Below are 22,186 nucleotides of genomic sequence, written 5' to 3'. Positions count from 1 at the left end.
AAGATGAGAAAATAAAAGGACTGGAACTTTGACTAAACAATTGGAACAATGTTTTTGACATGGCGATCACTTCAACATTATGATAGTAGTATATTGTGATATTTTAAGGATTAAAAATCCAAATTCGTTAACACTAAAAATGTTTATTCAGAGGAAGTATATTTTTGTGCTTAAGGTCTTTCTTAATTTAATGTTATAAAATTTCTAATTTAAAATATCGCCTGTTTTTCTTTTCCCAGGGACTTCCTTTTTCTCTTTCAGACAGAATCTTAAAATAAATTATAATTTTTTATGTATACTTTTATGATTAACATCATTTTTGCATATTTTTAGCTTTCAGAAATTATTTTTAAGAAATAACTTGCTTTTCTTACATACATTTTAAAATTCTAAAAAGTTTACTTAAATAAATTTTTGATTGACTAAATAATATAGTTTTATCATTTTACTTAAACTAAACAAAAACAAATTAATTATAGAACGTTTAAAATTGGATATGATGAATTTGAAAATTGATGATAAAACAACATGCCTCATTCGTTATTTAAACTAATTAATGATAAAAACAACAATCTTAACGCCAAAAGAGTTCTATTGATATTGTCTATCAAAAAAAAAAAAATTAAAAGAAGCTATTAAGAATATAGGTCATCAAATAAAACCAAAATATTTTGATTCAGATTATTATTATTATTATCCGGCATATAGAACGGCAGGTATGATGGAATTAAGTCAGACACTGAAAATTGTGTTTCGTAGGTTTTATAACATCAAAAAATGGATTTAATATAAAATTAAGACTTTGATGAAAATATTGCTCCGTCTGTATATAATTTGGTTACCATATGACACATGATATAAAATGATATATCAAAATTAGAAAGAAGTAATAACATTTGAAGCTGATTCAATTCATAAAGTTATTAATTACTACTATTATTTTTTTACTTAATTTTTCAGACAATTTCGGTAAATATCTGTATTGTTATATTGATTTTGCAATTTATAATACTGGCACATATATCACTTGTGTGCAATGGAAGCATCTGACTTAAAAATAAATAAATAAAGTGCTCATGAAAGGTATAAAGTAGTAATAAAACAAGTCTTGAAGTGTCAATTTTATAAAACCTCTTGAATCTGGTTAATATATTGTTATAAAAAATGAAATAACTTATTGGTTTCAAATCGAAAGTTTTCAACACGTGATATAGAAATTGGATAAAATTTTAGGCCTTTATGCATCAAATGTGCTCGCCTTTTAAAAAAGTAACTATTAAAAAAAATATTCACAGTTATATCTTTAACGTGGAGGTAAAAATAAAGTTGCGTTACTCTAGTGTGTGCAGGGTCCTAAAATATGACAATATTTTAAAAAAGATTCAGTTTGGAATATTTTGCCTATTGAAACTTCTGATCAGAATGACATGTAAATATATGTATTCACAGCGTCACGCAATTATATATGACTAAACAATCTTGACACGGGATTTTTTTTCCTTTGAAATTCCAAAGCAAATATCATATCAAGGAAAAAAGAATACAATTTTTTTCCTAAATAAAAAACTCTTTTTAATGGCTTGTCTTGACAATAAATTTTATTTTCTTAACAGTAAATTTTATTTGCTTCGAGTTTTTAAAGTGAAAAATAAAATAGTGAAAAATAAAGTAAAAAATGGGGGAAAATAAATAAAATTTAAGCAGCTTTATGTATAGCATTTTTCTCATCTTGCTGCAGTTTAATTTATCTAGATTTATATCGAAATTGTCATTTTTAAAACGGAAAATAAAAATATTCAATTGATAAAAAGAAATATTCACATTTTTAAGAAATGATAAATTACAATAGTTTAGATCGGATTAATTTTTTATCCTCTATCAACAGCATTTATAACTTCATCATTAAAATTTTTAAAAATTAATTCTTTACATTCAGAAAAATTATTCATGAAAACTTTCACAAAGTTAATTAGCAGAATTCGACCATCCTATAAAATTAATAATTAATCATATTAGAAATGTATGAAGAAAATTTTTAATTGTCAAAATAATTTTTATATTGCAGCTCTAAATTTTAAAAAAACACACTCACACATTAAGAAATATTTTTTATGTACGGATATTTTGACTGGTACTTGTTTTTATTCGGCATCGCCATTTTTTTCGGATGTTCTTAGCTGCAACATTTTTATAACTACAAATCATTGAAGACGACTATTTTACAAGTCATTCATAAGAAGGCGGCCATCAGTTTCACCCATCTAGATTTGGCATTTGTTTCGCTATTCTGGCGCACACGCTTAAAATTTTTACGTGGCAGTCGATCTTGAACTGATTGGAGGGAAGTTAATCGAAGGCAGGTGGTGTGAGATAATTATGGAGTTAAACCCAGGTAGGAACTTCCGCGGATGGATAGAGCTTTACCCGGGAATGACCTTTCGTCATACAGGCATATGAAGGGCAGATTTGTTGGCTACTCTTTAAGGGGCAATAGGTGGGTCAATGTTGCTCCCACAGTAATGACAGATAGTAGGGAGAATGAAAGAACATCCATGCCTTGCCCGGGATTCGAACCCAGAACCTTTCTGATGCAAGGCCAGTTCCCTGACCCCTACACAGGCCGGACGGCATAATTTTTATATTGTTTTTGTAAAAATGCTATGATATTCAATTTTCACCGAATATCTGGAATTCGATGAATAGCAAATAAAATTTTTGCTAACCAGAAGAAGAAGAAAAAATCAATTTTCGCCGGATCGGCAACCGGCTAATTTACGATCGAGCCGCCTTTAACTACTCGCTCTCTTTTTTTGAAGATTTTCCTGTTGGCTGTAGTTAGTCGTAAATTATATTGCAAGCTAATATTTCTTTTGAAATTTGTTACCTGAATTTAAAAAAAAGTCAAGACTCAAGTTTTTTCTTCTTCTTTTTTCTAAGAAAATGTCAAACAGGAAAGCGGAGTCATTAAATCGCTGCGAGGTACACAAATCCATTAAAATAAAGAGATCCGGTAAATCTTTCTCAACTTAAATTTATACTCTCGATTTTTAATGATATCTTCTAGTTTCCGGTCGTCATTGTAGTAAAATTAACATAAATATTTATCCTTGAAATCTTGATGAAATCCAAGATTATGATTCCTGCATTAAAAACAAAGATACTACGTTTTCATGAACATAAAAAAAAGGTGAATGAACTATATCGTGCGAATCTGATTAAGAGTTGTACTATTACAGAATAATTTAAGGTGTTGTTTTTCTTCATGAATGGCTAAAAAGGGTGGAGCGACCTTTGATTAATGATATTACCTGAAATATACCACCATTATTTTGGGAAAAGAAAAAGGGGAGAATGTTCACCTTTTAGTTAGTTTGGTACGCATAGAATTTTAAATAAAATTAAATACCTGCATGTAATTTTAGTACTATATAACATAAAAAGATACTGGTGTAAAGTCGTTTCTCATTATTGTTGGTGCATTCTTATTGGACAGAAAAATCTTATGATGGGATGTTTAGTTAACAAAAAATTGGAAATCTTTAGCTGTCATCAATATTAAATTAATAACAGTCATAACGGTATTTACTTTTAAATTATTTACCTATCTCTTATATATATTTAACAGTATTTTTAAATCAGTTTTATTTCATTTAAAAATATATTTCATGTACTTTTGTGGACTTCACGTTGACATCATTTGTGGATAGCCTCTTCAACATTTAATTACTCAAAGTTTTAAAATTAGTATAATTGTAATTTTGACATGAACATAATTATCTATTTATGTATGTTCTAATGAAGTTGTACTCGTGTATTCTATGTAGTTGGTATTATGCTGTGTAGGAGATTTATGTTAGGTATTATGTTATATAAAACTTGTACTCTGACCATAAAAGGAAAAGTCTAGTATGCCCTAGATATAAAAATTAAAATACTTATTTTATACTTTATTTATACTTATTTATACTTATTTATTACCTAGATATAAGAATTAAAATAATTATTTTTATTTTAAATCATAGTATAGAAATTTTCATTCTACTTTTATTTTGATGGCTAAACTCATTAAGTAGAAAGTTGAATTGTTTTCTTTTCTTAGACCATTTAGTACACAGTATTCTAAAACATTTTAACAGTTTTCATTTTTGAATAAATAAAAACAATTTTAATAACAAATTACTTTCCTAAACAATTTAACATCAAGGCAAAAAAAGAAAGAAGGAAAGAAATATAGAATGATAAAACCGGTAAATTGCTCAGACTTCAGTGGTTCAACTGTTACGAAATGAGTGGTTAATTCAAATTGCACATTCTGCTTTCTAAATCTGAGTTAATTATTACGACTTGAAAAAATAGATTACCAATCAATCGCAACTGTCATTTATTGATCCAATTCATGCCAAGAAGAATTCGTGAGATCAGTAAAGCATGTTAGGGAGTAATTGAGCTTCAGCATGAAATGCGGGTATTGCTTTCGTCATGAGTACGGGTGCTACTTGATTACCAATCTATTGTACCTGTCATTAATTTATCCAATTCATACCTAAAAGAAATCAAGAGGTCAGCAAAACAGCATATAAGGGAGTTATTAAGTTTCAGCAATGAGTGCGGGTATGGCTTATAATTTTTCAGTTACTAGAGGAATTGTACTATAGTTGTATCATATGTTTTCCAGCACGTTTCCTTTTTAATTTTGATTACAAAGTGACGATAAATATTCGCTTATTTGACGCGTTTTTGTCACGTTAATATTTTGAGCCATATAAAGTCATCCCATATTTTATAAGCCATATAAAATACGGGATAAATAATGATAAAATTTATCAAAAGAATCGAAATGATAGTAGTGAGAAAACTATTATAACTTTTGTAATACCGGATGAATTTATGAATTCCTCTTTTAACACTGGTATATTGTTTTTCTGTATAATGTAAAATTTATCTAAACTTGAAATTTTTAAAAAAATATTTTTGCATTATCGTTTTGCGTATGACTTTTTCTCAATTTTTATTATATTTCCGAGTAATTATTCTATTTTTATACGATTTGTCATATTTCTAATAAATTCGATCATTATTTTTAGAGTTATAATTTGAAAAATATAATATCTTGAAAAAGTAGTGAACGATAAGTTCTTTGTTTATTGCTAGTTGGACATTCAGTACCTATAGTTTAACACATTAAAATGAATTGAATAAAAAACAAATTTCATTAAAATGAATTGGTATTTTAGAAAAAAAAACTTCTTTTGTGGTGATTTATAAGAAAGCAAGTTCTTTTATTCGATGTTTCTTAAACACTGTTCAAAGAAATCGCACTATGAAAATTCTAGTTATAAAAGAATACTTAATAAAAGAAAGGATTTAGAATAAATAATATAAAAGAAATAATAATCTAAAATACAAAAAAAATTAAAGTAATTCTTAAGGAATTTACTTGTTAAGAAAAAAATGCTGGTGAAATAAATTAAAATGGAGAAAAATAAGTACACGGAATTAGAAAAATGAATTTAACAATAGGTACTATGAATTTCCTTCACTTCATACGTATACAATCATTCATTTCATTTTAATCAGAATCAGAAATCTAGGACTCTCCTGTTAATTTCATGCGCGATATATTTTTTTTTCTCTTTTAATAAGAAAATTAATCTCAATTCCTTTCTGTATTTGCATTACGAAATCGATTTCAATGAATTGGAAAATCGAAGCAAGCCAACTATTGATGTTTTTTAAAGCTTGCGTGCAAGGAAACCTCAATAGTGAATATTTCACAAGCTCTAGTGAGGGTTTGGGAATTTCCTAAACAATCTATTTGAATTGTTCAAACGTAATGATTCGGTAAAAATTTAGGACAAACACAAAATAAGAAATATTAGCCTACAAATCGAAATTTCTTCTGCGTGAAATGTTATACTTTTGAACTGAGAGCGTGTATCAATGTGTTATTCTGGTAAATTGGGCTTGGCAACAACCATTTCGAGGATCAAGCTAAATAGATCTTTTTCAACAGTTGTCATACGAATTTTTTTTTTCAAATGAAGGTTCGGTCAATTATGGAAGTTTTTTTGTCTTAGGTGTCTTGTTGAAAATTAAGTGCGTGTTATGCTTACGGAAAGATCAAGCACCAGGTAATGTGGAGTGCTTTTACATTGGTTAAGTAATGTACGGTCAAATTATTGATCACCACAAATAGTTTTATGAAGCATGTTCATGTTGTAATAACAAATTATGCGTGAAATGTTTTATTCATGAAACTTAATACATATTTTAAAATTTAACCACAGCGTGTATATTTAAATGAGAATGTAGTAATTTAAGAAAAGGTACATGCAGATAAATCGTTTGTAGTTACAGTTCAAATGCATGGTTCTTTATTTTTAAATTTGCCATACCCGTACTGGCAATATATATATTGATTCTTACTCACAATGTTGTATTTATGTATTTTGCTTTGGCTGTCTTGATACATTGTTAGAAAGCACTTCTTTTTGCGGATATGGTCGTGTGAGCTGATGAAGAGATCGTATCTTTTATTTTCCGGATTTTTATTATTTTTTCCCCCTCTTTTTCGGAATTTGTTTTCCTCTTGGATTTTTATTACTTTTCTTATTCTCATTTTTACCTTTTTTCATTGTTCGGTAATTTTTTCCATGTTTCCTCCACATTTTGAACTAAGAAGGAGTATATATATATATATATATATATATATAATTNATATATATATATATATGCACTCTTTCCTTCATAATTAATTCTGTAGTAGCAAATAATTTAATTTTTTTAAATTTATTTACTTATTAGGCCTTAGAGTTTAATACTTTCTAATGAAACTCATACTCATCTGCTCCTAATGAGGTATCATTTTCTTTCACATATGATTTTCAATTTTCTTTTTTATGTGAACATATGTTTCTCCCTCAGAGGGCCATAAAAAATTATAAAACATTAACCGGTCCTCGGTGGGAAAAATGTTGGAGAGCACTGGTCTAAAGCACTCTCGGTGACTATGGTTATGAGGTTAGATTATTTCAAGTGGAAATGAGTGGTAAACGTTTAGAATAGAATTTGATTCGGATCAGCGAGATGAATATAAAAAGCTTAATTCTTATGAAATGTGCTTTTTTTCTTGCTTTCATAATTGTTAACAGTCCCATACTCTGTGGTACGAGATGTTCCTTGGTTAGACAAAAAGCAATAAAAAATATTGTTTAAAGTAATATAAGTTATGTTGCTCTTAAAAGTCTATGAAGGAGCATTTAGAGAAAAAAATATTTCATGTTTTTCGCTAGTAAGCGTTTGTGTTACCTAGTATTTTTGAAATACGTATCTTCGCTCACCTAATTCACATGTTGTATGTTGACAAGAATTCTAAATGAAGTAGCAAATTTGGCGTCAGACTTTTTGGAGCTTTCTTGGGTAAGATTGGACTATCACTTGGATATTTTAAGTGAGACTATCAAGTAGTTAGTTTAAAAAAAGTCAACCAAATGTAGCTCTTTTATTCACTGTGTTATGGCGTGTCAAAGTTGGAAATATAATTCTAATTGTTTATGTATTTCTACTCCAACAGTTCAGCTCGGTGGTCACGTCTGGTTGGAATGGAAAGGTATGAGAAGATCTCAAAGATAGGAGAAGGATCTTATGGAGTTGTCTTCAAATGTCGAAACAGAGAAAACGGCCAGCTTGTGGCCATCAAGAAATATGTTGAAACAGAAGATGACCCACTCATCAAAAAAATAGCCCTGAGAGAAATACGAATGCTCAAGGTATTTTTTACTTAATTTATTGTAAATGATTCAAAACTAACATGAGATGATGTACGATAAGCAAAAATAATAATAAATAAATAAAAAATAAAATAAATGGACCACCCTGAATAACTTTTGATCTAATGATTAGATCTTCACGTTACAGCACTCAATCTTAATGAATTGAGGGGTTGACCTCAAAATAGTGCCAACGATATTTTATGTTACTAAATTGAGCAAGAAAACGTATTTTCTCTGAATGAATTTGAGCTCGAGAATTTTTTAAGTGAATTAAAACAAATTTGCATACAATTATAAAATTTGTTTATCAAATGATAATAGCATGCAAAAAAGTAACTTTCAGTAAATAATATATATTTTTTTATTACTTTATTTAATTTTTCGTAAGGTATAGGAATTGTAAGATATAAAAATTTTTACATCATTTTAAGGAATGTAATTTTACATAGCAAAATTTGAGCAAAATCGGTCGAATAGTTCCTGAGAAATTGAAATTTGAAAGCACGATTTATTTTTAAAATTCAATTTTTTAGGAATTATCAGACCAATTTTTGTATTTTACCGTGTAAAATTACATTCTTTAAAATGATGTTGCATTAAAATGATAAATTGTATACCTTAAAATTTAAAATATTTTTGACAAAGTATATTTTATCAAAATATAATAAAATTTACAAAAATTTACCAAAAGTTATATTTTGCATAGAATTCTCTTTGGATACATGAATTTTATAATTACATGTGCAAAAATATTTTAATTCGCTTAAACAGTTCTCGAGATAAATGAAACACGCCAAAAGTAAAATTGACATTAAGGGGTTCAAACTTTGGACCGCTCTCCTAACCAATTGAAACTATATTTCCTAGATTGCAGTTTCTCCTATATTTTGGGGTCAGAAATCCGAATTCACCAGAAGAAAGGTGTGCTTATTCAGAGAAAGTGCGCTTTTATGTCGAATTTCGCAACTTAAAATATCATCTGCTTTATTTTGAGGTCACTCTCTCTGAGTGCTCTACGGTGAAAATCCGATCATTAGATTAACACTAACTCAGAGTGGTTCATTTTTTTTTTTTTTTGCGCACTGCACATTGTTCAAAAATGTGCATGATTAAAAACTCACATTGCAATATGTACTTCAAAACTATGTGCGATTCAAAACTCTTATCACATTGTTTGTTTTTAAATTATGTGTGATTCTAAAATCAAAGGAAATCATATACTTCAAAACTGTGTAGATCAAAACTCTGATCAGAATGTGTGCTTCAAAACTCACATCACATTATGCGCTTCAACTATGAATGATTCAAAACATTCACATTGTATGCTTCAAAACAGTGTTTGTTTCAAAACTCAATTCACGTGTGTTAAAAAAAGAGAAAAAACTAAAAACTAACCGCTCAAACACTTTATAACTCACTTCAAATCTGCTTTTTTTTTTAGAATCATGTAAATTATTCTTTGAATTGAAGCTTTTGGTTTTCAAAATTAGTTCAAAGCATGCTCAGAAACTTAAGAAAACTCTCATTCATAAGCATTTTAATTTGAATAAATATTTCTGATGTGTTTTGGAAAATAATCGGCATCTATTAGTGTTGCGAGAAAGCTTTCACTGTCAATAATTGCAAGTTTTTTGTAAATAGAAGTCAAAAACTTTAACAAACTAAGGAGTATAAAAGTACTTTCAATTGAAATGATTTGAGCGAGAGCCACATGAGTACCAATCATTTTGAAAATAGATAAAATCAACGGTACTTTGCTTATATTTTATTGTGTTTATGTTTTTCTAAATAATAAAAATAAAAACCATGTCCTATTTAAACTACTATGTATAAAATAAAATTTTGAACTAAAAAGGAGAAAATAGTTTTATTTTTAACCAGACATAAAATTGTAAACGACGCTATCAAACAACGTAAGAATGTGAAATTTCCGTGGTGATAAATTTTAATTACGACAGTGATACACTCTGCGTATTTCGTTTTAGATCTGGCATGAAATAAATCATATTTCTTTTTTCTGCTTAAAAAATGAAGTTTTTAACAATTTTATTTTATTTAATTTATTTTTGTCATGTGTCTGTTAGTTTGTTTATGTCAGAAATTAGCCAAAATATTGATTGGCGATAAAATAGAGATAAATTTTGCTTGCAATATTTAGGAAACAATTGTATTTGAATCATCAGTAGGCAGAGCTCTAATCGAAATTTGAGCAGAATCGTTTTTTCTTTTGACATAATCGAAAAATAGTTGTAATTCTGAATAGCGATAAATTCTAATTGTAAATAATTTATGTGGTAGGTTTGAACGAGAGAAACTTTCACTATCACCAAGCAAGAACTAGTTAAGATTTCATCACGCAGGCTAATCGGAAAGTGAACGAAACTTCAGTTGGCGATAAATTAAGTTTAGTGATAAAATGGCAATAAAATTGGCTTGTAATGGTTAGAGAATAATAGAACCTCGCAAATTATTCCATCTCAAAATACAAACGAGATTTGGGTGTTGTTGTTTGAAAAGTGGAGAAGTTTTCAATCTCAAAATTCTATCCTCATACACAAGCAAGCGAGTTAATCGTAAAATTATGCTGAGCTATATAGATAAAGAATTGATTTTTAGGTCAATACAAAACAATCAAATTCAATTTATTTGTTTTAATATTTAAGAAGGGAGTAGAAATTATTGCATCTAATAGGTTTAATTTTACAAGATGAGTTTTTATTGGCTGAAATATAAGTACATTTGAAGAGGAACAAAAAACGTTTAGTATCGCATGCATCGCAATTTCTAGTACACTTGGAAAAATGCTCCCCAGTAAGCTTAAATATACTTAAATAATCTCGAAATTGAAGCAGAAGCATATTATTTGTTTAAAACTTCACTCGCTTCAAGAACATATAAATCAGAAATAACAGTCGATGTATTTCAAGAGCTCAAAAATAGGTGTCACTCCTGGCAAATCTTGAAAATGTGCGCCTATTTTTGAGTGCTTGAAACACATCGACTTAAATATGCTTACTCAATTAGTTTTTAAGTAAAATAATGGATGGGATAAAATTTTATAATGTTTTCACTGATTAATTAGGTCAAAATGGTTAATCCATACACAAAAAAACCCTTATATCATATCAATTCCTACACTGCACAAAGTTTTTGAACACCAAAAATAGTGGCAACTGTTTTACAGCAAAGTGGTATTTCTTTATTTGATCCCCTACATATTTGCTGTGTAGTGAAACACTTAGTTTTCATTACACACAAATTTATAATCTCAATAATATATGATAAACATAAAGATCAATAAAGTTACTCTTACGATACAATCTGAAGCAAGAATCAAAATTTAGTATGCATGTATACAATATTTCATAAAATAAAATTTGTTTCTTAATCAAACATACACTCAGCATAGACAGAATTTCAGTCTTAAGTTTAATTTTATTTCACTATGTTTATTTCTACAGCAACTGAAGCACCCTAATCTAGTGAACTTAATAGAAGTTTTCAGAAGAAAGCGAAAATTACACATGGTATTTGAATACTGCGAACACACTGTATTAGATATTTTAGAAAAACATCCAAACGGGTAAGCAGTTTATTTTTAAAATAAAGAAATAAATTATACTAAATTTATGTTCTAATATTGTTTAAATTATTATAGGGTACCTGCATCTTTGACGAAGAGAATATTATGGCAAACTTTGCAAGCAATTAACTTTTGCCATCAGCACAATGTAAGTTATTTTTTGCATTGATTTAATTTGGTGTACTTTCATTTAAAGTTGTACTTTCATTTCCTTTCACTTTCATTTCATTTAATAGTTCAATTTCATTTTATTTGAAGACTAGAGAGAAAATATCTCTTTTAGAATTAAAGGAATCGATTAGTATTTTTTTCTTGTTATTAATATGTTATTTTTAAATTAACATTTATCTCTAATTACGTGAACATAACAGTTTCTTTTAAAGTTGAATATGTCTTCAGCATAAAAAGCAATAAAGGGGAAAAAATAATAATTTACCGGCATAATTTTTAAAATTTTGCTAAATTTGGTTTAAACTCATTAACGGAAGGATACTTACGATATATAACTTAAATTGTTTGTGCATTTTTTCAAAAAGCTGGAGAAAAAATTAAAAATCAAGACTGTTTTGAGATATTATAAACATGGTTTTGAAATCGAAAAAAATCTAAAGTTATAACTACAAGCAACATACGATTTATGCAGCAAATTTATACAGTATGATTTAAAGCCTACTTTTAATTATGATTGATATTCCAGGGTTAAAAAATCAGAATTAATTGATGAATTAATGATCCCTAACTATTTGGCTACAGTTCCAAAAGAAGCGAGTTTTAATGTAATTTAATTTGATTTAACAAATTTTTTTTATTTTGAAAGAATTAACTTCAGAAAAAATTGCATTTCAATTAAATGATCGGATACGTTTTTTATTAATATGTTTCTACACCAAAGAGCCATTACATTATGACCACCCTGCTAATAACATGTAGGACCACCTTCAGCCCTCAAAACTGCTAGCACCCGCCGTGGCATTGATTCCACAAGGTGCTGATAGGTAGTCTGAGGTATCTGGTACCAAGCGCTCACCAACTGGTCCTGCAATTCCCTCACATTGCGAGGGGGTAGCGTGGCAGCACGAATTTGGTTTTCCAAGTAGGACCACAAATGCTCTATTGGATTAAGGTCAGGTGAATTTGGGGGCCAAGACATGACTTGAAAGTCACTGGAATGTTCCTCGAACCAATCCATGACGATTCGACCCTTATGACATGGTGCATTATCCTGTTGGTAAACACCATCCCCCGCAGGAAAAACTGTTGCCATGAATGGGTGAACCTGGTCTGCAACTATGTTCAAGAAGCTTACAGACGTCAGGGATTGTTCTATGAGGATTATGGGTCCTAATGTGCCCCTTGAAAACATTGTTCCTGGGGAAGAGAAACCATGAAAACCTGGGCGAGCCCATTGTGATAGATGGAGGGTGGTCATAATGTAATGGCTCTTCTGTGTATATTTAGGAAGAGAGTTATTGTATAGCATTAATCATATAATAGTTTTTACTTACTTCTATCAGGCTCATTTTTTTACGTTTTTTGTAACTTCTTTGTTTATTGCTCAAAAATCATAGAGTGATAATTAAGTATGATATACAATTTTTTTTAGACATGACGGGTAAATATTATTATATGGTATTTTGTTCTTTTATATCATTAGCAGCTTGTCTTAAAGCTGATCTTTATTTTTTAGTGTATTCATCGAGATGTAAAACCAGAAAACATACTCCTTACGAGAGATGGGATTGTTAAACTTTGTGATTTTGGATTTGCCAGAAATTTAAGTATGTTACAAATTACAAACCTATTCAGAAATCAGAACCTTTTATTTAAATTTTTTGCAATCATTTGTAAAAAAGTTAGGTCTAAAGTTTGATTTCATTTCGCGTAATATAATAAATATATTGAACTTATGATTGAAGATAAGCCAACCGGCCTGTGGAGGGGTTAGGGAACTGCATCAGAAAGGTTCTGGATTCGAATCCCGGTCAAGGCATGGATGTTCTTTCCTTCTCTGTACTGTCTGTCTTACTGTGGGAGCAACGTTGACCCACCTAATATGGTGCCCCTGAAAGAGTGGTCAACAAATCTGCCCTTCATATACCTGTATGATCTAGGTCATTCTCCAGGTGGGCATTGGAAAAAAAAAGAAGAAAAAAAATGATTGAAGATAATTTTCTTCAGTAATATCTTGCTAAAATAAATTAATTTTAAACCCATAAACAATAATTTTAAACCCATATAACCCATAAACACCTTTTTGTCTTTCAAATTGATATAATTAGTGATATTTGTATTATTATTTTTACCAATTTATAATAATCATTATTTCTACTTTAAGTTTTCTAAAAATAGACTACATTTTCTTTGGGATCTCAGAAATATATTTTTTAATAAAATATTACTTTATCTCTACATTTTATTAGAAATTCCCCCGCACGTTGAAAAACAATATTGTACAAATTTTTTGCAACTTTAATAAAATGGCAAGTTCAATGATATGTTATCAAGCTCTCAAACCATCTTCAACTTTGCAGCACAATATTACAATTCAATTCGGAAGGGTACATGGTTCTAAGCAATGTTTTATTAAATAAAACTGATATTATGGTGCAACTTTGGACTGATTTTTATTCAAATATACTGCTTAATTAAACTACTTTAAAAAATAAATGTGACTAAACAAGAATAGGAAAAAGGCAAGCAAGTGAAAAACACAAGTTGGAGTAAAGATTTACTTTATTTTTTTACTAATATTTTGATTTGTAAAAGCTTTATATGATATTTGTATTATATAAATTTCACAAAATGTTTGAAAAACAATCATTTAAAAAAACTATTTTCTAAAAGAATACTCATGATCATTAAGGTGATATAAGGGCTTTTTCTACTGCGGTAAAAGATAGAGAGAATTGAAATTAGCACGGCGTTTTTATACAGTGTTTTAATAATACAATAACGCTTTCATAATTTAAAATTTATCTGTTTTCTCAATATGTTCGAGCTTTCATTTGAAAAACGTTTGACGAATATTACTTCATTAGAAACTTCATTCTCTTCAAAAATATGCAAATTGTAAGAAAATAGTTGACATGCTTCAAGCGCTTAAAAACTGGTGTCCCTTTTCAAAATTTGACATGAATGAGAGAAAGCAAAGTGATTTGAAATTGAAAAAAATGACAAATATGTTTCAGGCCCTGGTGCAAATTATACGGATTATACGGAAAAAGCAAAGTGATTTGAAATTAAAAAAAGGACAAATATGTTTCAGGCCCAGGTGAAAATTGTATGGATTATACGGAAAAAGCAAAGTGATGCGAAATTGAAAAAAAAGGACAAATATGTTTCAGGGCCCAGGTGAAAATTATACGGATTATGCGGAAAAAACAAAAGTGATTTGAAATTTAAAAAAAGGACAAATATGTTTCAGGCCCAGGTGAAAATTATACTGATTATGTGGCCACTCGCTGGTATCGAGCTCCAGAACTATTGGTGGGAGATACTCACTATGGACCTGAAGTCGACGTTTGGGCAATAGGATGTGTGGCGGCGGAATTAATACGTGGAGAAGCACTATGGCCCGGTAAATCTGATGTTGATCAATTGTACCTAATCCGCAGAACTTTAGGTAAGTTAATTTTTTTTTAAAGAAATATATGGCATTGCTATAAAACCATAAACAAACCATGTTCTTTTGCTACAAGCACTTTAAATACAACATAAATCTTAATGAATGCGAATGAAAATTCTTAAATAAACAAACAAGAGCGCAAAACATTTATCAGAAATAATCTCCAATTAAAAAATGATTATCAAAGGTTTTAATCAATTTAAAATATAACTTAAAGAGACAGAAAATATGTTTTTTAAAATTTTTTAATAAATATACGCAGGTGTTTTAGAATCATGAGATATACTATATCTGCTATTTTAAATTTGATAATTTTTACTAATTTTTACTGAATTTAACTAAATTTTACTAAACATTCTCAAATTTTTTTCTGAATGAACAATAAAATTATTTAAGCAAATATTTAATAGATTATCATTTCTTTGATTTAAACATTGGATTCAGCCACTACTAAATATTTTAAAAAATATAGCAAAAATATTGCCCTTTCATTGCTGGGAAGTAAGTTTCACTGCATTTATAGTTTTAGTGTAAGAAATACACTTTTACAGTTCTCTTTCGGTCTTCGAGTTTGAAGGGTTGTTAACATAATTTTTTGGTTTTAAGTTGCCTAAATGAATACTATTTAAAATTTTGTATTTCTTTGGACAGCATACTATCGTGCAATTTCGGTAAACTTTATGAGAGTGTTAATTTTAACCAAATTATAATGTCTAGTAAACCATCTCGAATTTAATTGCACCATATAAATGATTCAATTGTAGAGATGGTGCGATCAAATTATAAGTCACACTTTTTCGAAAGGTGAAACTTTTACATCCAATGATTCCTTGAAAATATTTTCAAAAAGGTTCTTTACAAGTTCTTAAATACTTACATAGCACAGCAATACGCAAACTGCATTTCCGATTGATTCGAACAGTTTTCAATTTCAAAAAATTTATTTTCGAATCACACAATCTTTGGGAACAAATTCTTCAACTACAATAATTTTAACTTGTTTTTAAAAATTATAAAAATTTATTTAGTCACATTGTTTTATTCATGTAAAAAGTAAAAAACTTAAAGGGGAATTTGGGTACATCCTAAATATATTCTCTATAATTGATCTGGCTATTAGAGTTCATTTGCAACGGCACTATTATTCCTCCAAATTCTTTTAATTTACTGTCATTTTGAAGTTATCTAGTAATTTTTATTGAAAGTTGCAGCTCTAGACATAAAAAAAGTACTACAACTACTCTTGTCCCCCCAAACAACAAATTCATAAGTTTGTTTGAGACTTTAATATCTTAATTTTTTTTTCTTATTTCAATCTTAGTTTCTAATTTGTAAATCATTTAAATTGGAAGTGTAATGCTTTATTCGTATGGGTAATTCATAAACATCATGAATATGATCCACGACCTTTAACTCGTAAATCACGTGAATACGAATCTCAATTTATGTAAATACAAAAACAAAAAAAGTTTTAGAAAGCAACACCTTGATTGCAAAACTCATTAGGATTCAGTTTGTGATATAGTATTAGAGAAACAAATGGTTTGATTCGACCTTTGTTGCTTTATAATTATCACTCATTTTTTTAAATACCAGCTATAATCAGAGGTAATTATACTATTTTGCTTTTAAATAGTAGCTATATATTTTTAACTATTTTATTTCATAATAATTTAACTTTAAGAAGAGAAAGAGTGCAATTAATGATTGTACTCTTAGGTAAACATCCTCGATCTCCAATAAATCTCTGTTTCGAAAATTTCGCGAAAAAAAAGGGTTCTGGTATAAAAAAAAATTTAAGATCAGTCAATATTTATTCTTCTAAATTCATTTTGGGTTCAACATAAGCGAAACTAGTGGAAAAGGTAGTGGAATTTCTTATTTCAATTACTTTTTTTTTCTCTTGAAAAAATTATTTTTGTTGTTTTGCTGTACTTTTTTTTTTCTAACGGAAGAAAATAAAGGTAAATAAATCACTTTTAATAGCATACAATTTCTAATTTCAGTTCCAAATGTTTTGAATTTCTTCAGCGACAGGTTTTTAGCACGCATGAAAAAGTAGAAATAGTTAATCTGAAGTAAAAAAACAAATAAAACAATTCAAAAATATCAATACAATTACATAATTTTCAATAAATATAACGAATTTATGCAGGAAAGTTGAGTATTAAAGTATTTTTCGATTTTCTATAACATTTTTCATACGTATTTCTTATATTTATTTCCAGTTTTTTGGGAAACAGCGGCAAGCAAATCTTTATAAAAGAAATTATAATTTTCAGCCATCACTTTTTGAACTACTTATTAAAATTAATTTATTTTCCTTTACACTTTCAGAATCAAGCATTAATTTAAAAACCTTTGTGTTTTAACCTCCGATGCATTTCAATACAACCAGTAGATGAACAAAAATCGTTATACTTTAAGCCCTACTTACAGAGTGTTTCTGCATTTACCACCAACAATATACATGTCTGGAAACTTTTCTTAAAAAGGAACTATATTCTATTGCAAGTTAAGAAAAAACCATTATCCTTAGGGAGGGAACCTGTTTACATCTAAGTGGATACTAAATTCTTTTCACGAACATATATCAACATCGTCAACTCTTGAAACGACATTGCACAGCATTTTGCTAGCTTTCTTAAAATAGGGAAAAACGATGAAAATAACTCTTATTGAATAAAAACTATCAGCTTGCTAATAAAAATTGATAAAAATGGCATCTAAAAATCGTAATAAATATACGTCTTTCTGCTCGCATTTAAAGAAACTCGTGGAAGAAGAATAAATTTCTTGCAGACGATTTTCTTCTACAGCAAAACAAAAGTTTAAAAAAAATTTCCTTATCTTGCATTTGATTTGTTACGGGCACGTCAGCAAGAAGCGCCAGTTTCAGTGGTCCAATCAAATCCTGTGTTCTTGCAAAGTCATATAGTAGTTTCTTTTTCAAGTACAAATGTTCGCCTTATTTATTGAAATAAATTGCCAAGTCTAGGATTCCAATGATGCTACGAAACTTAAACCCTTTTTTATAATTCTAAGATGTATATCGTAAAAGATGCATGAATTAAATTTCTTACCGATGAGTTTAACTTTTTAAAGTTTGTATATTGTTTTGAAAGCGTATTTATGTAGTTTGAAAACTAAATAAAATGAAACTATATGCAGTCGCAGATAATTAAAAACTATACCTTAATGGTTTTTTCTTAACTTACAGCGGAGTATAGAAAGAACACACACATTGAAATTCGATAACTAGTATTTAAGCGATAAAAATCATTTTTAAAAATACCTTTACATTTTTTCAACAAACTAGTTTCGATGTTTTTTTTAATTTTATTATTATTACATCTCCCTCAATAGTAATTATTTGTCTGGTTTTCCTTACATGATTTTTCCTTGCGTAAGCATTAACTTGAGACACTAACATTAGTACTTTTTCTTTAATTTCATTTTTGCCAAGTACTTTAAAAAATTTATAATATTGAAGAAAGATTATGAAACACATTGTATACCCAGAGGAAAAAAGTATGGTCAAAACTACAAGAATATGGTAAAATTCACCATGTTTCGGGCTCTATGGCAGCACCAAAAAGTCCTGTAATCTTTACCGAATCGCTTTGGTAGCGATTTTAGTAAAATTAACAATAAAATATGGTTTTAAAGTAGGTGGTAAATTAGGTAATTTTGTCATGATGCCTTTACCTTAGAGCATGGCATAAAAACCATTAATTCTGTTAAATTTTCTTTTCAGTTTTGTATTTTTTTTTACAAAGTGTGTGATAATAAGAACTATAATTTTGAAAACCAGAATTTCTCACAAACCGTTTCCATATGAACGGAAAAATTACTATTTAATTATTTATACACCATTTATTTTGGATTTATCGACCAGAATTGTTTTTTTTTTTTTTTACCAGGACTGTCATTTTACAGTGCGGTAATTTTACCACCATTTTTCTCTTCGTTTGCAGAAAAGCAACTCACAAAAAAATAAATAAATAAATAAATCATTGACATTAATATTTATTATACTTTCTCGGGTAAAATCAAAGAATAATTGTATATTATTTTTTCTTAACTACTATAAGGAACTTTCGTTAATTACGCCTTAATTATTTACGAAAAAAAATTTGAATTTGCATCGTTTACGCCTCACTGTCGCATTATGAATGATAGTTTGTTTTTATAAAAAGCAGCTGACATATACATTGATTTTTTTTTCTTCTCTCATTTGTGGTCATAGCGTGATTTATGTTAATAAAATTCATCAGAAACCAACAGAAGGCGAGCATTCACCTGCATTAAAAGTAGGTCGTTTAAACAGAATAATATAAATCAATTTTCATTGTTTTGGTTTTCTGCTTACGAGAACAGATCAATGAACCCTAATTATACGATATTTCGTTATTTTCATAAGAAAAGATAATCAACTTAGCTATTTTCTTCAAGCACAACACTATTTTTTGAAACGATGTTTGAATACAGTAACAGATATTACTTTTATCCATTATACAATTCCACTTCCTGATTCGTGCTATTAAATATTTTAGATACATTCGTGATAATAAATATTTTAGATACAGTGTTTATCCTTTAATATTAAATAAGTTTCATTTCCTAAACAAAGACATTTGCGCCAAATATTCGTTACTTTTTTGGGATATTTAGTAATGTTCCTTTTTAAACATAAATTTTTGAATTGTCAAATTTTATATGTACTATTAGTTAGTTTAAATCAGGAATTATTTAAAGATTTATGCAAAACTTCGATATTTTTTTAAGTGTTTGAATTTAAAAGCTGCGGTAATTTTCAAATTCGTAATTTTAATACATAGAAACCCTTGCACCATTATATTGGAGACTTTTATGTATGAATATAATATCTATAATACTGTCTCATATGAATATTATACGTATAGTACAGTTACATATGAATATGTTATATACCGAACTATAACATGTGAATATATTGTGTGTAGAACTGTAACATAAAGATACATTATTATGCTTTTTAAACAATTTAGTAATCATAAAATTTAACAAGACGTTTTGAATTTATTTTAAAATCTAGAAACTTCTCTAGCTAATTTTTATTAAAACTTCAATAAATATTTTATTAAAACTGTAATAAATATTATATGTAAATATGACAATTATATATGAATATGCAACCATCAAGTTTTATGCATGGTTTTATTTAATATTAAAAATAAAAATATTATTTATAAATATTTATTAAACATTCTGCAAATATTTTTTTTTAATTCAGAAATCTGTAAACAGTAATATTTATGAGTCGTTATTTTACAAAGATTGTTTTTGTAACATTTATTACGGATTGTTATGTATGAATGTTTTATGTATAAATTATGTAATACACGACATAATAGTAATTTTATATGCCAAATTAATTCATAGTAGGTAGTATATCTTAATAAAGTCATATGAACATGTGTATGTTATTATTCAGCGCAATTTATTATAATAAGTGGCGTGATTAATTCACAGTTTAAACAATGCAATATATTAGGGTTTTCATAGAGAAGGCCTACAATATTCAATTTAATTATTTGTAATTTTATTATTTTTCCAACTTACTTATTACGGTTCTAAAGACAATGCTATTTCTGTTTATTTTGTAAATATTTACACAAAAAAAAAATCAAAGTTTTATTATGCATATAACGAAGACTGCATACTGTTATTTAAATTCTGAATCTATTACCGAAATTAAGCATAATTTTAAATTCATAAAAATTCAGTTTAATATCTAGCACTAATTTACTAGAAGAGAAATAATTAAAAGCTTCATCATTAGTTTCTTCTATTTAGAAAAAGTTCCATTAAATGATAAAAACCAAATAAATCACATTAAAAACTTGACAAAATATTATAACAAGCCTTAAAAAACACGATTAAAATCATTCATAGATTCAATTTATTTTTATTTTAATTTAATTTATTTTGCTGCTTGCAAGTTGTATGGAAATAGTATAGATTTTATTGTTTCAGTTACTTTGAATAAATATCAGATTAACCTAGAAAATAATTATTTTTTTCAGGTGAGCTTACCCAAAGACATTTGCAGATATTCAAGAAAAATGATTTTTTTAATGGTGTTTCAATACCTGATGTGGACGTTAGAGTAAGTTGAATTAATTTTACGCTATTATCATCATAAAAAAGTAGCTATTAGTAATTAATCATGCTTTATAAATTGGAGTAATTATTAAACATTAATATTTCCCAGTCCATCTATAATTTCTTTTAAGCGAATTATTGAAATTCCATATTTTAGTGGAAGAAAATTTTAAGGCTGTATTTTTAAAGGCTCCGTCGTCTCATAAAATACTTTTTGGCTATTAATATGCTATTTTCATAACTACTGTCAGTTGGCAACAGTTCTGTTAGTCTGTTTAGCCTATCTAAAGCCAGCGCTGTCTATGCTTATTCTGAAAATTGCACAAAACGTCAATATGAATGAAAGCCACATTTTTATGAAAATGAAAAGGGTTTGTTGTCTAATTTTTTAATATTTAAAAATTTCCTCCAATGCTGAATTATCTGGGCTTATAAAAATTTGCATAAACTGAGAATATGGCAGCGATGTCGCCTAATTAGCGATTTTTAAAAAAAATTTAATAACTTTTGAAATATTTAAGTTATTTGTTAGTTCTAAAGCACGCACAGAGAATTCTTCACATATTATAAAGTTTAAAATCATCGCTTTGCTTCGAGTTTAAGGCTCTTAAACTGTAGCTTTTTTTATTTTTCTTAGCGACAGATCTTCAAAAAAGCATATTAAGTGACATTTTCGGAGAAAAAAATATATCTTTTTGGAATATCTTATTTTGGTCTTGTTTAATTAATTGTACAACACTTATTTTACTAAATCATTACAATTCAGAGATTTCAGTGTATGAATGTAAAAAGTGACAGACTTTAATAGGTGTTCATGGAGAGGGAGAAGCTTCTAAGTACATTTATCTACAAACAGTTGGCATTCTCTGAAAACCTCTATTATGGCAATACCAAGAGTGTGAACGTTGAGGAAGTGAATGTTTATAAATTTCGATAGTTGGAAGCTTACGGATAGCAAATAACGGCGAGATATAATCTCTATTTTTTCCTATACAAAAACAGCTGCATCTAAGCTCAAAGCAAATTTTTTCATATTTACTGAAATTTAACTTAAAACCA

At 28.1% G+C, this 22,186-nt stretch overlaps 1 protein-coding gene across 2 annotated transcripts in view; it reads left to right on the top strand.

Moving 5' to 3' along the window:
- Positions 1-22,186, top strand: part of LOC107450625 (cyclin-dependent kinase-like 4) — a 35,773-nt gene that overhangs the window by 5,251 nt on the left and 8,336 nt on the right. Inside the window, exons 1-7 of one of the 2 annotated variants that reach the window (XM_071183477.1) lie at positions 5,991-6,131; positions 7,574-7,769; positions 11,234-11,355; positions 11,431-11,503; positions 13,043-13,133; positions 14,780-14,977; positions 21,049-21,131. In XM_071183477.1, coding sequence (XP_071039578.1) covers positions 6,106-6,131; positions 7,574-7,769; positions 11,234-11,355; positions 11,431-11,503; positions 13,043-13,133; positions 14,780-14,977; positions 21,049-21,131 — 789 coding nt within the window. In that variant the 5' untranslated portion in view covers positions 5,991-6,105. Of the gene's footprint in view, positions 1-5,990; positions 6,132-7,573; positions 7,770-11,233; positions 11,356-11,430; positions 11,504-13,042; positions 13,134-14,779; positions 14,978-21,048; positions 21,132-22,186 lie in introns of those variants that run through there. The other variant, XM_016066459.3, reaches the window with a different exon arrangement.

The sequence above is a fragment of the Parasteatoda tepidariorum genome, chromosome 7 (assembly GCF_043381705.1).
Source record: "Parasteatoda tepidariorum isolate YZ-2023 chromosome 7, CAS_Ptep_4.0, whole genome shotgun sequence".
Classification (NCBI taxonomy): domain Eukaryota; kingdom Metazoa; phylum Arthropoda; class Arachnida; order Araneae; family Theridiidae; genus Parasteatoda; species Parasteatoda tepidariorum.
This window is presented reverse-complemented; position numbering and strand designations above follow the sequence as displayed.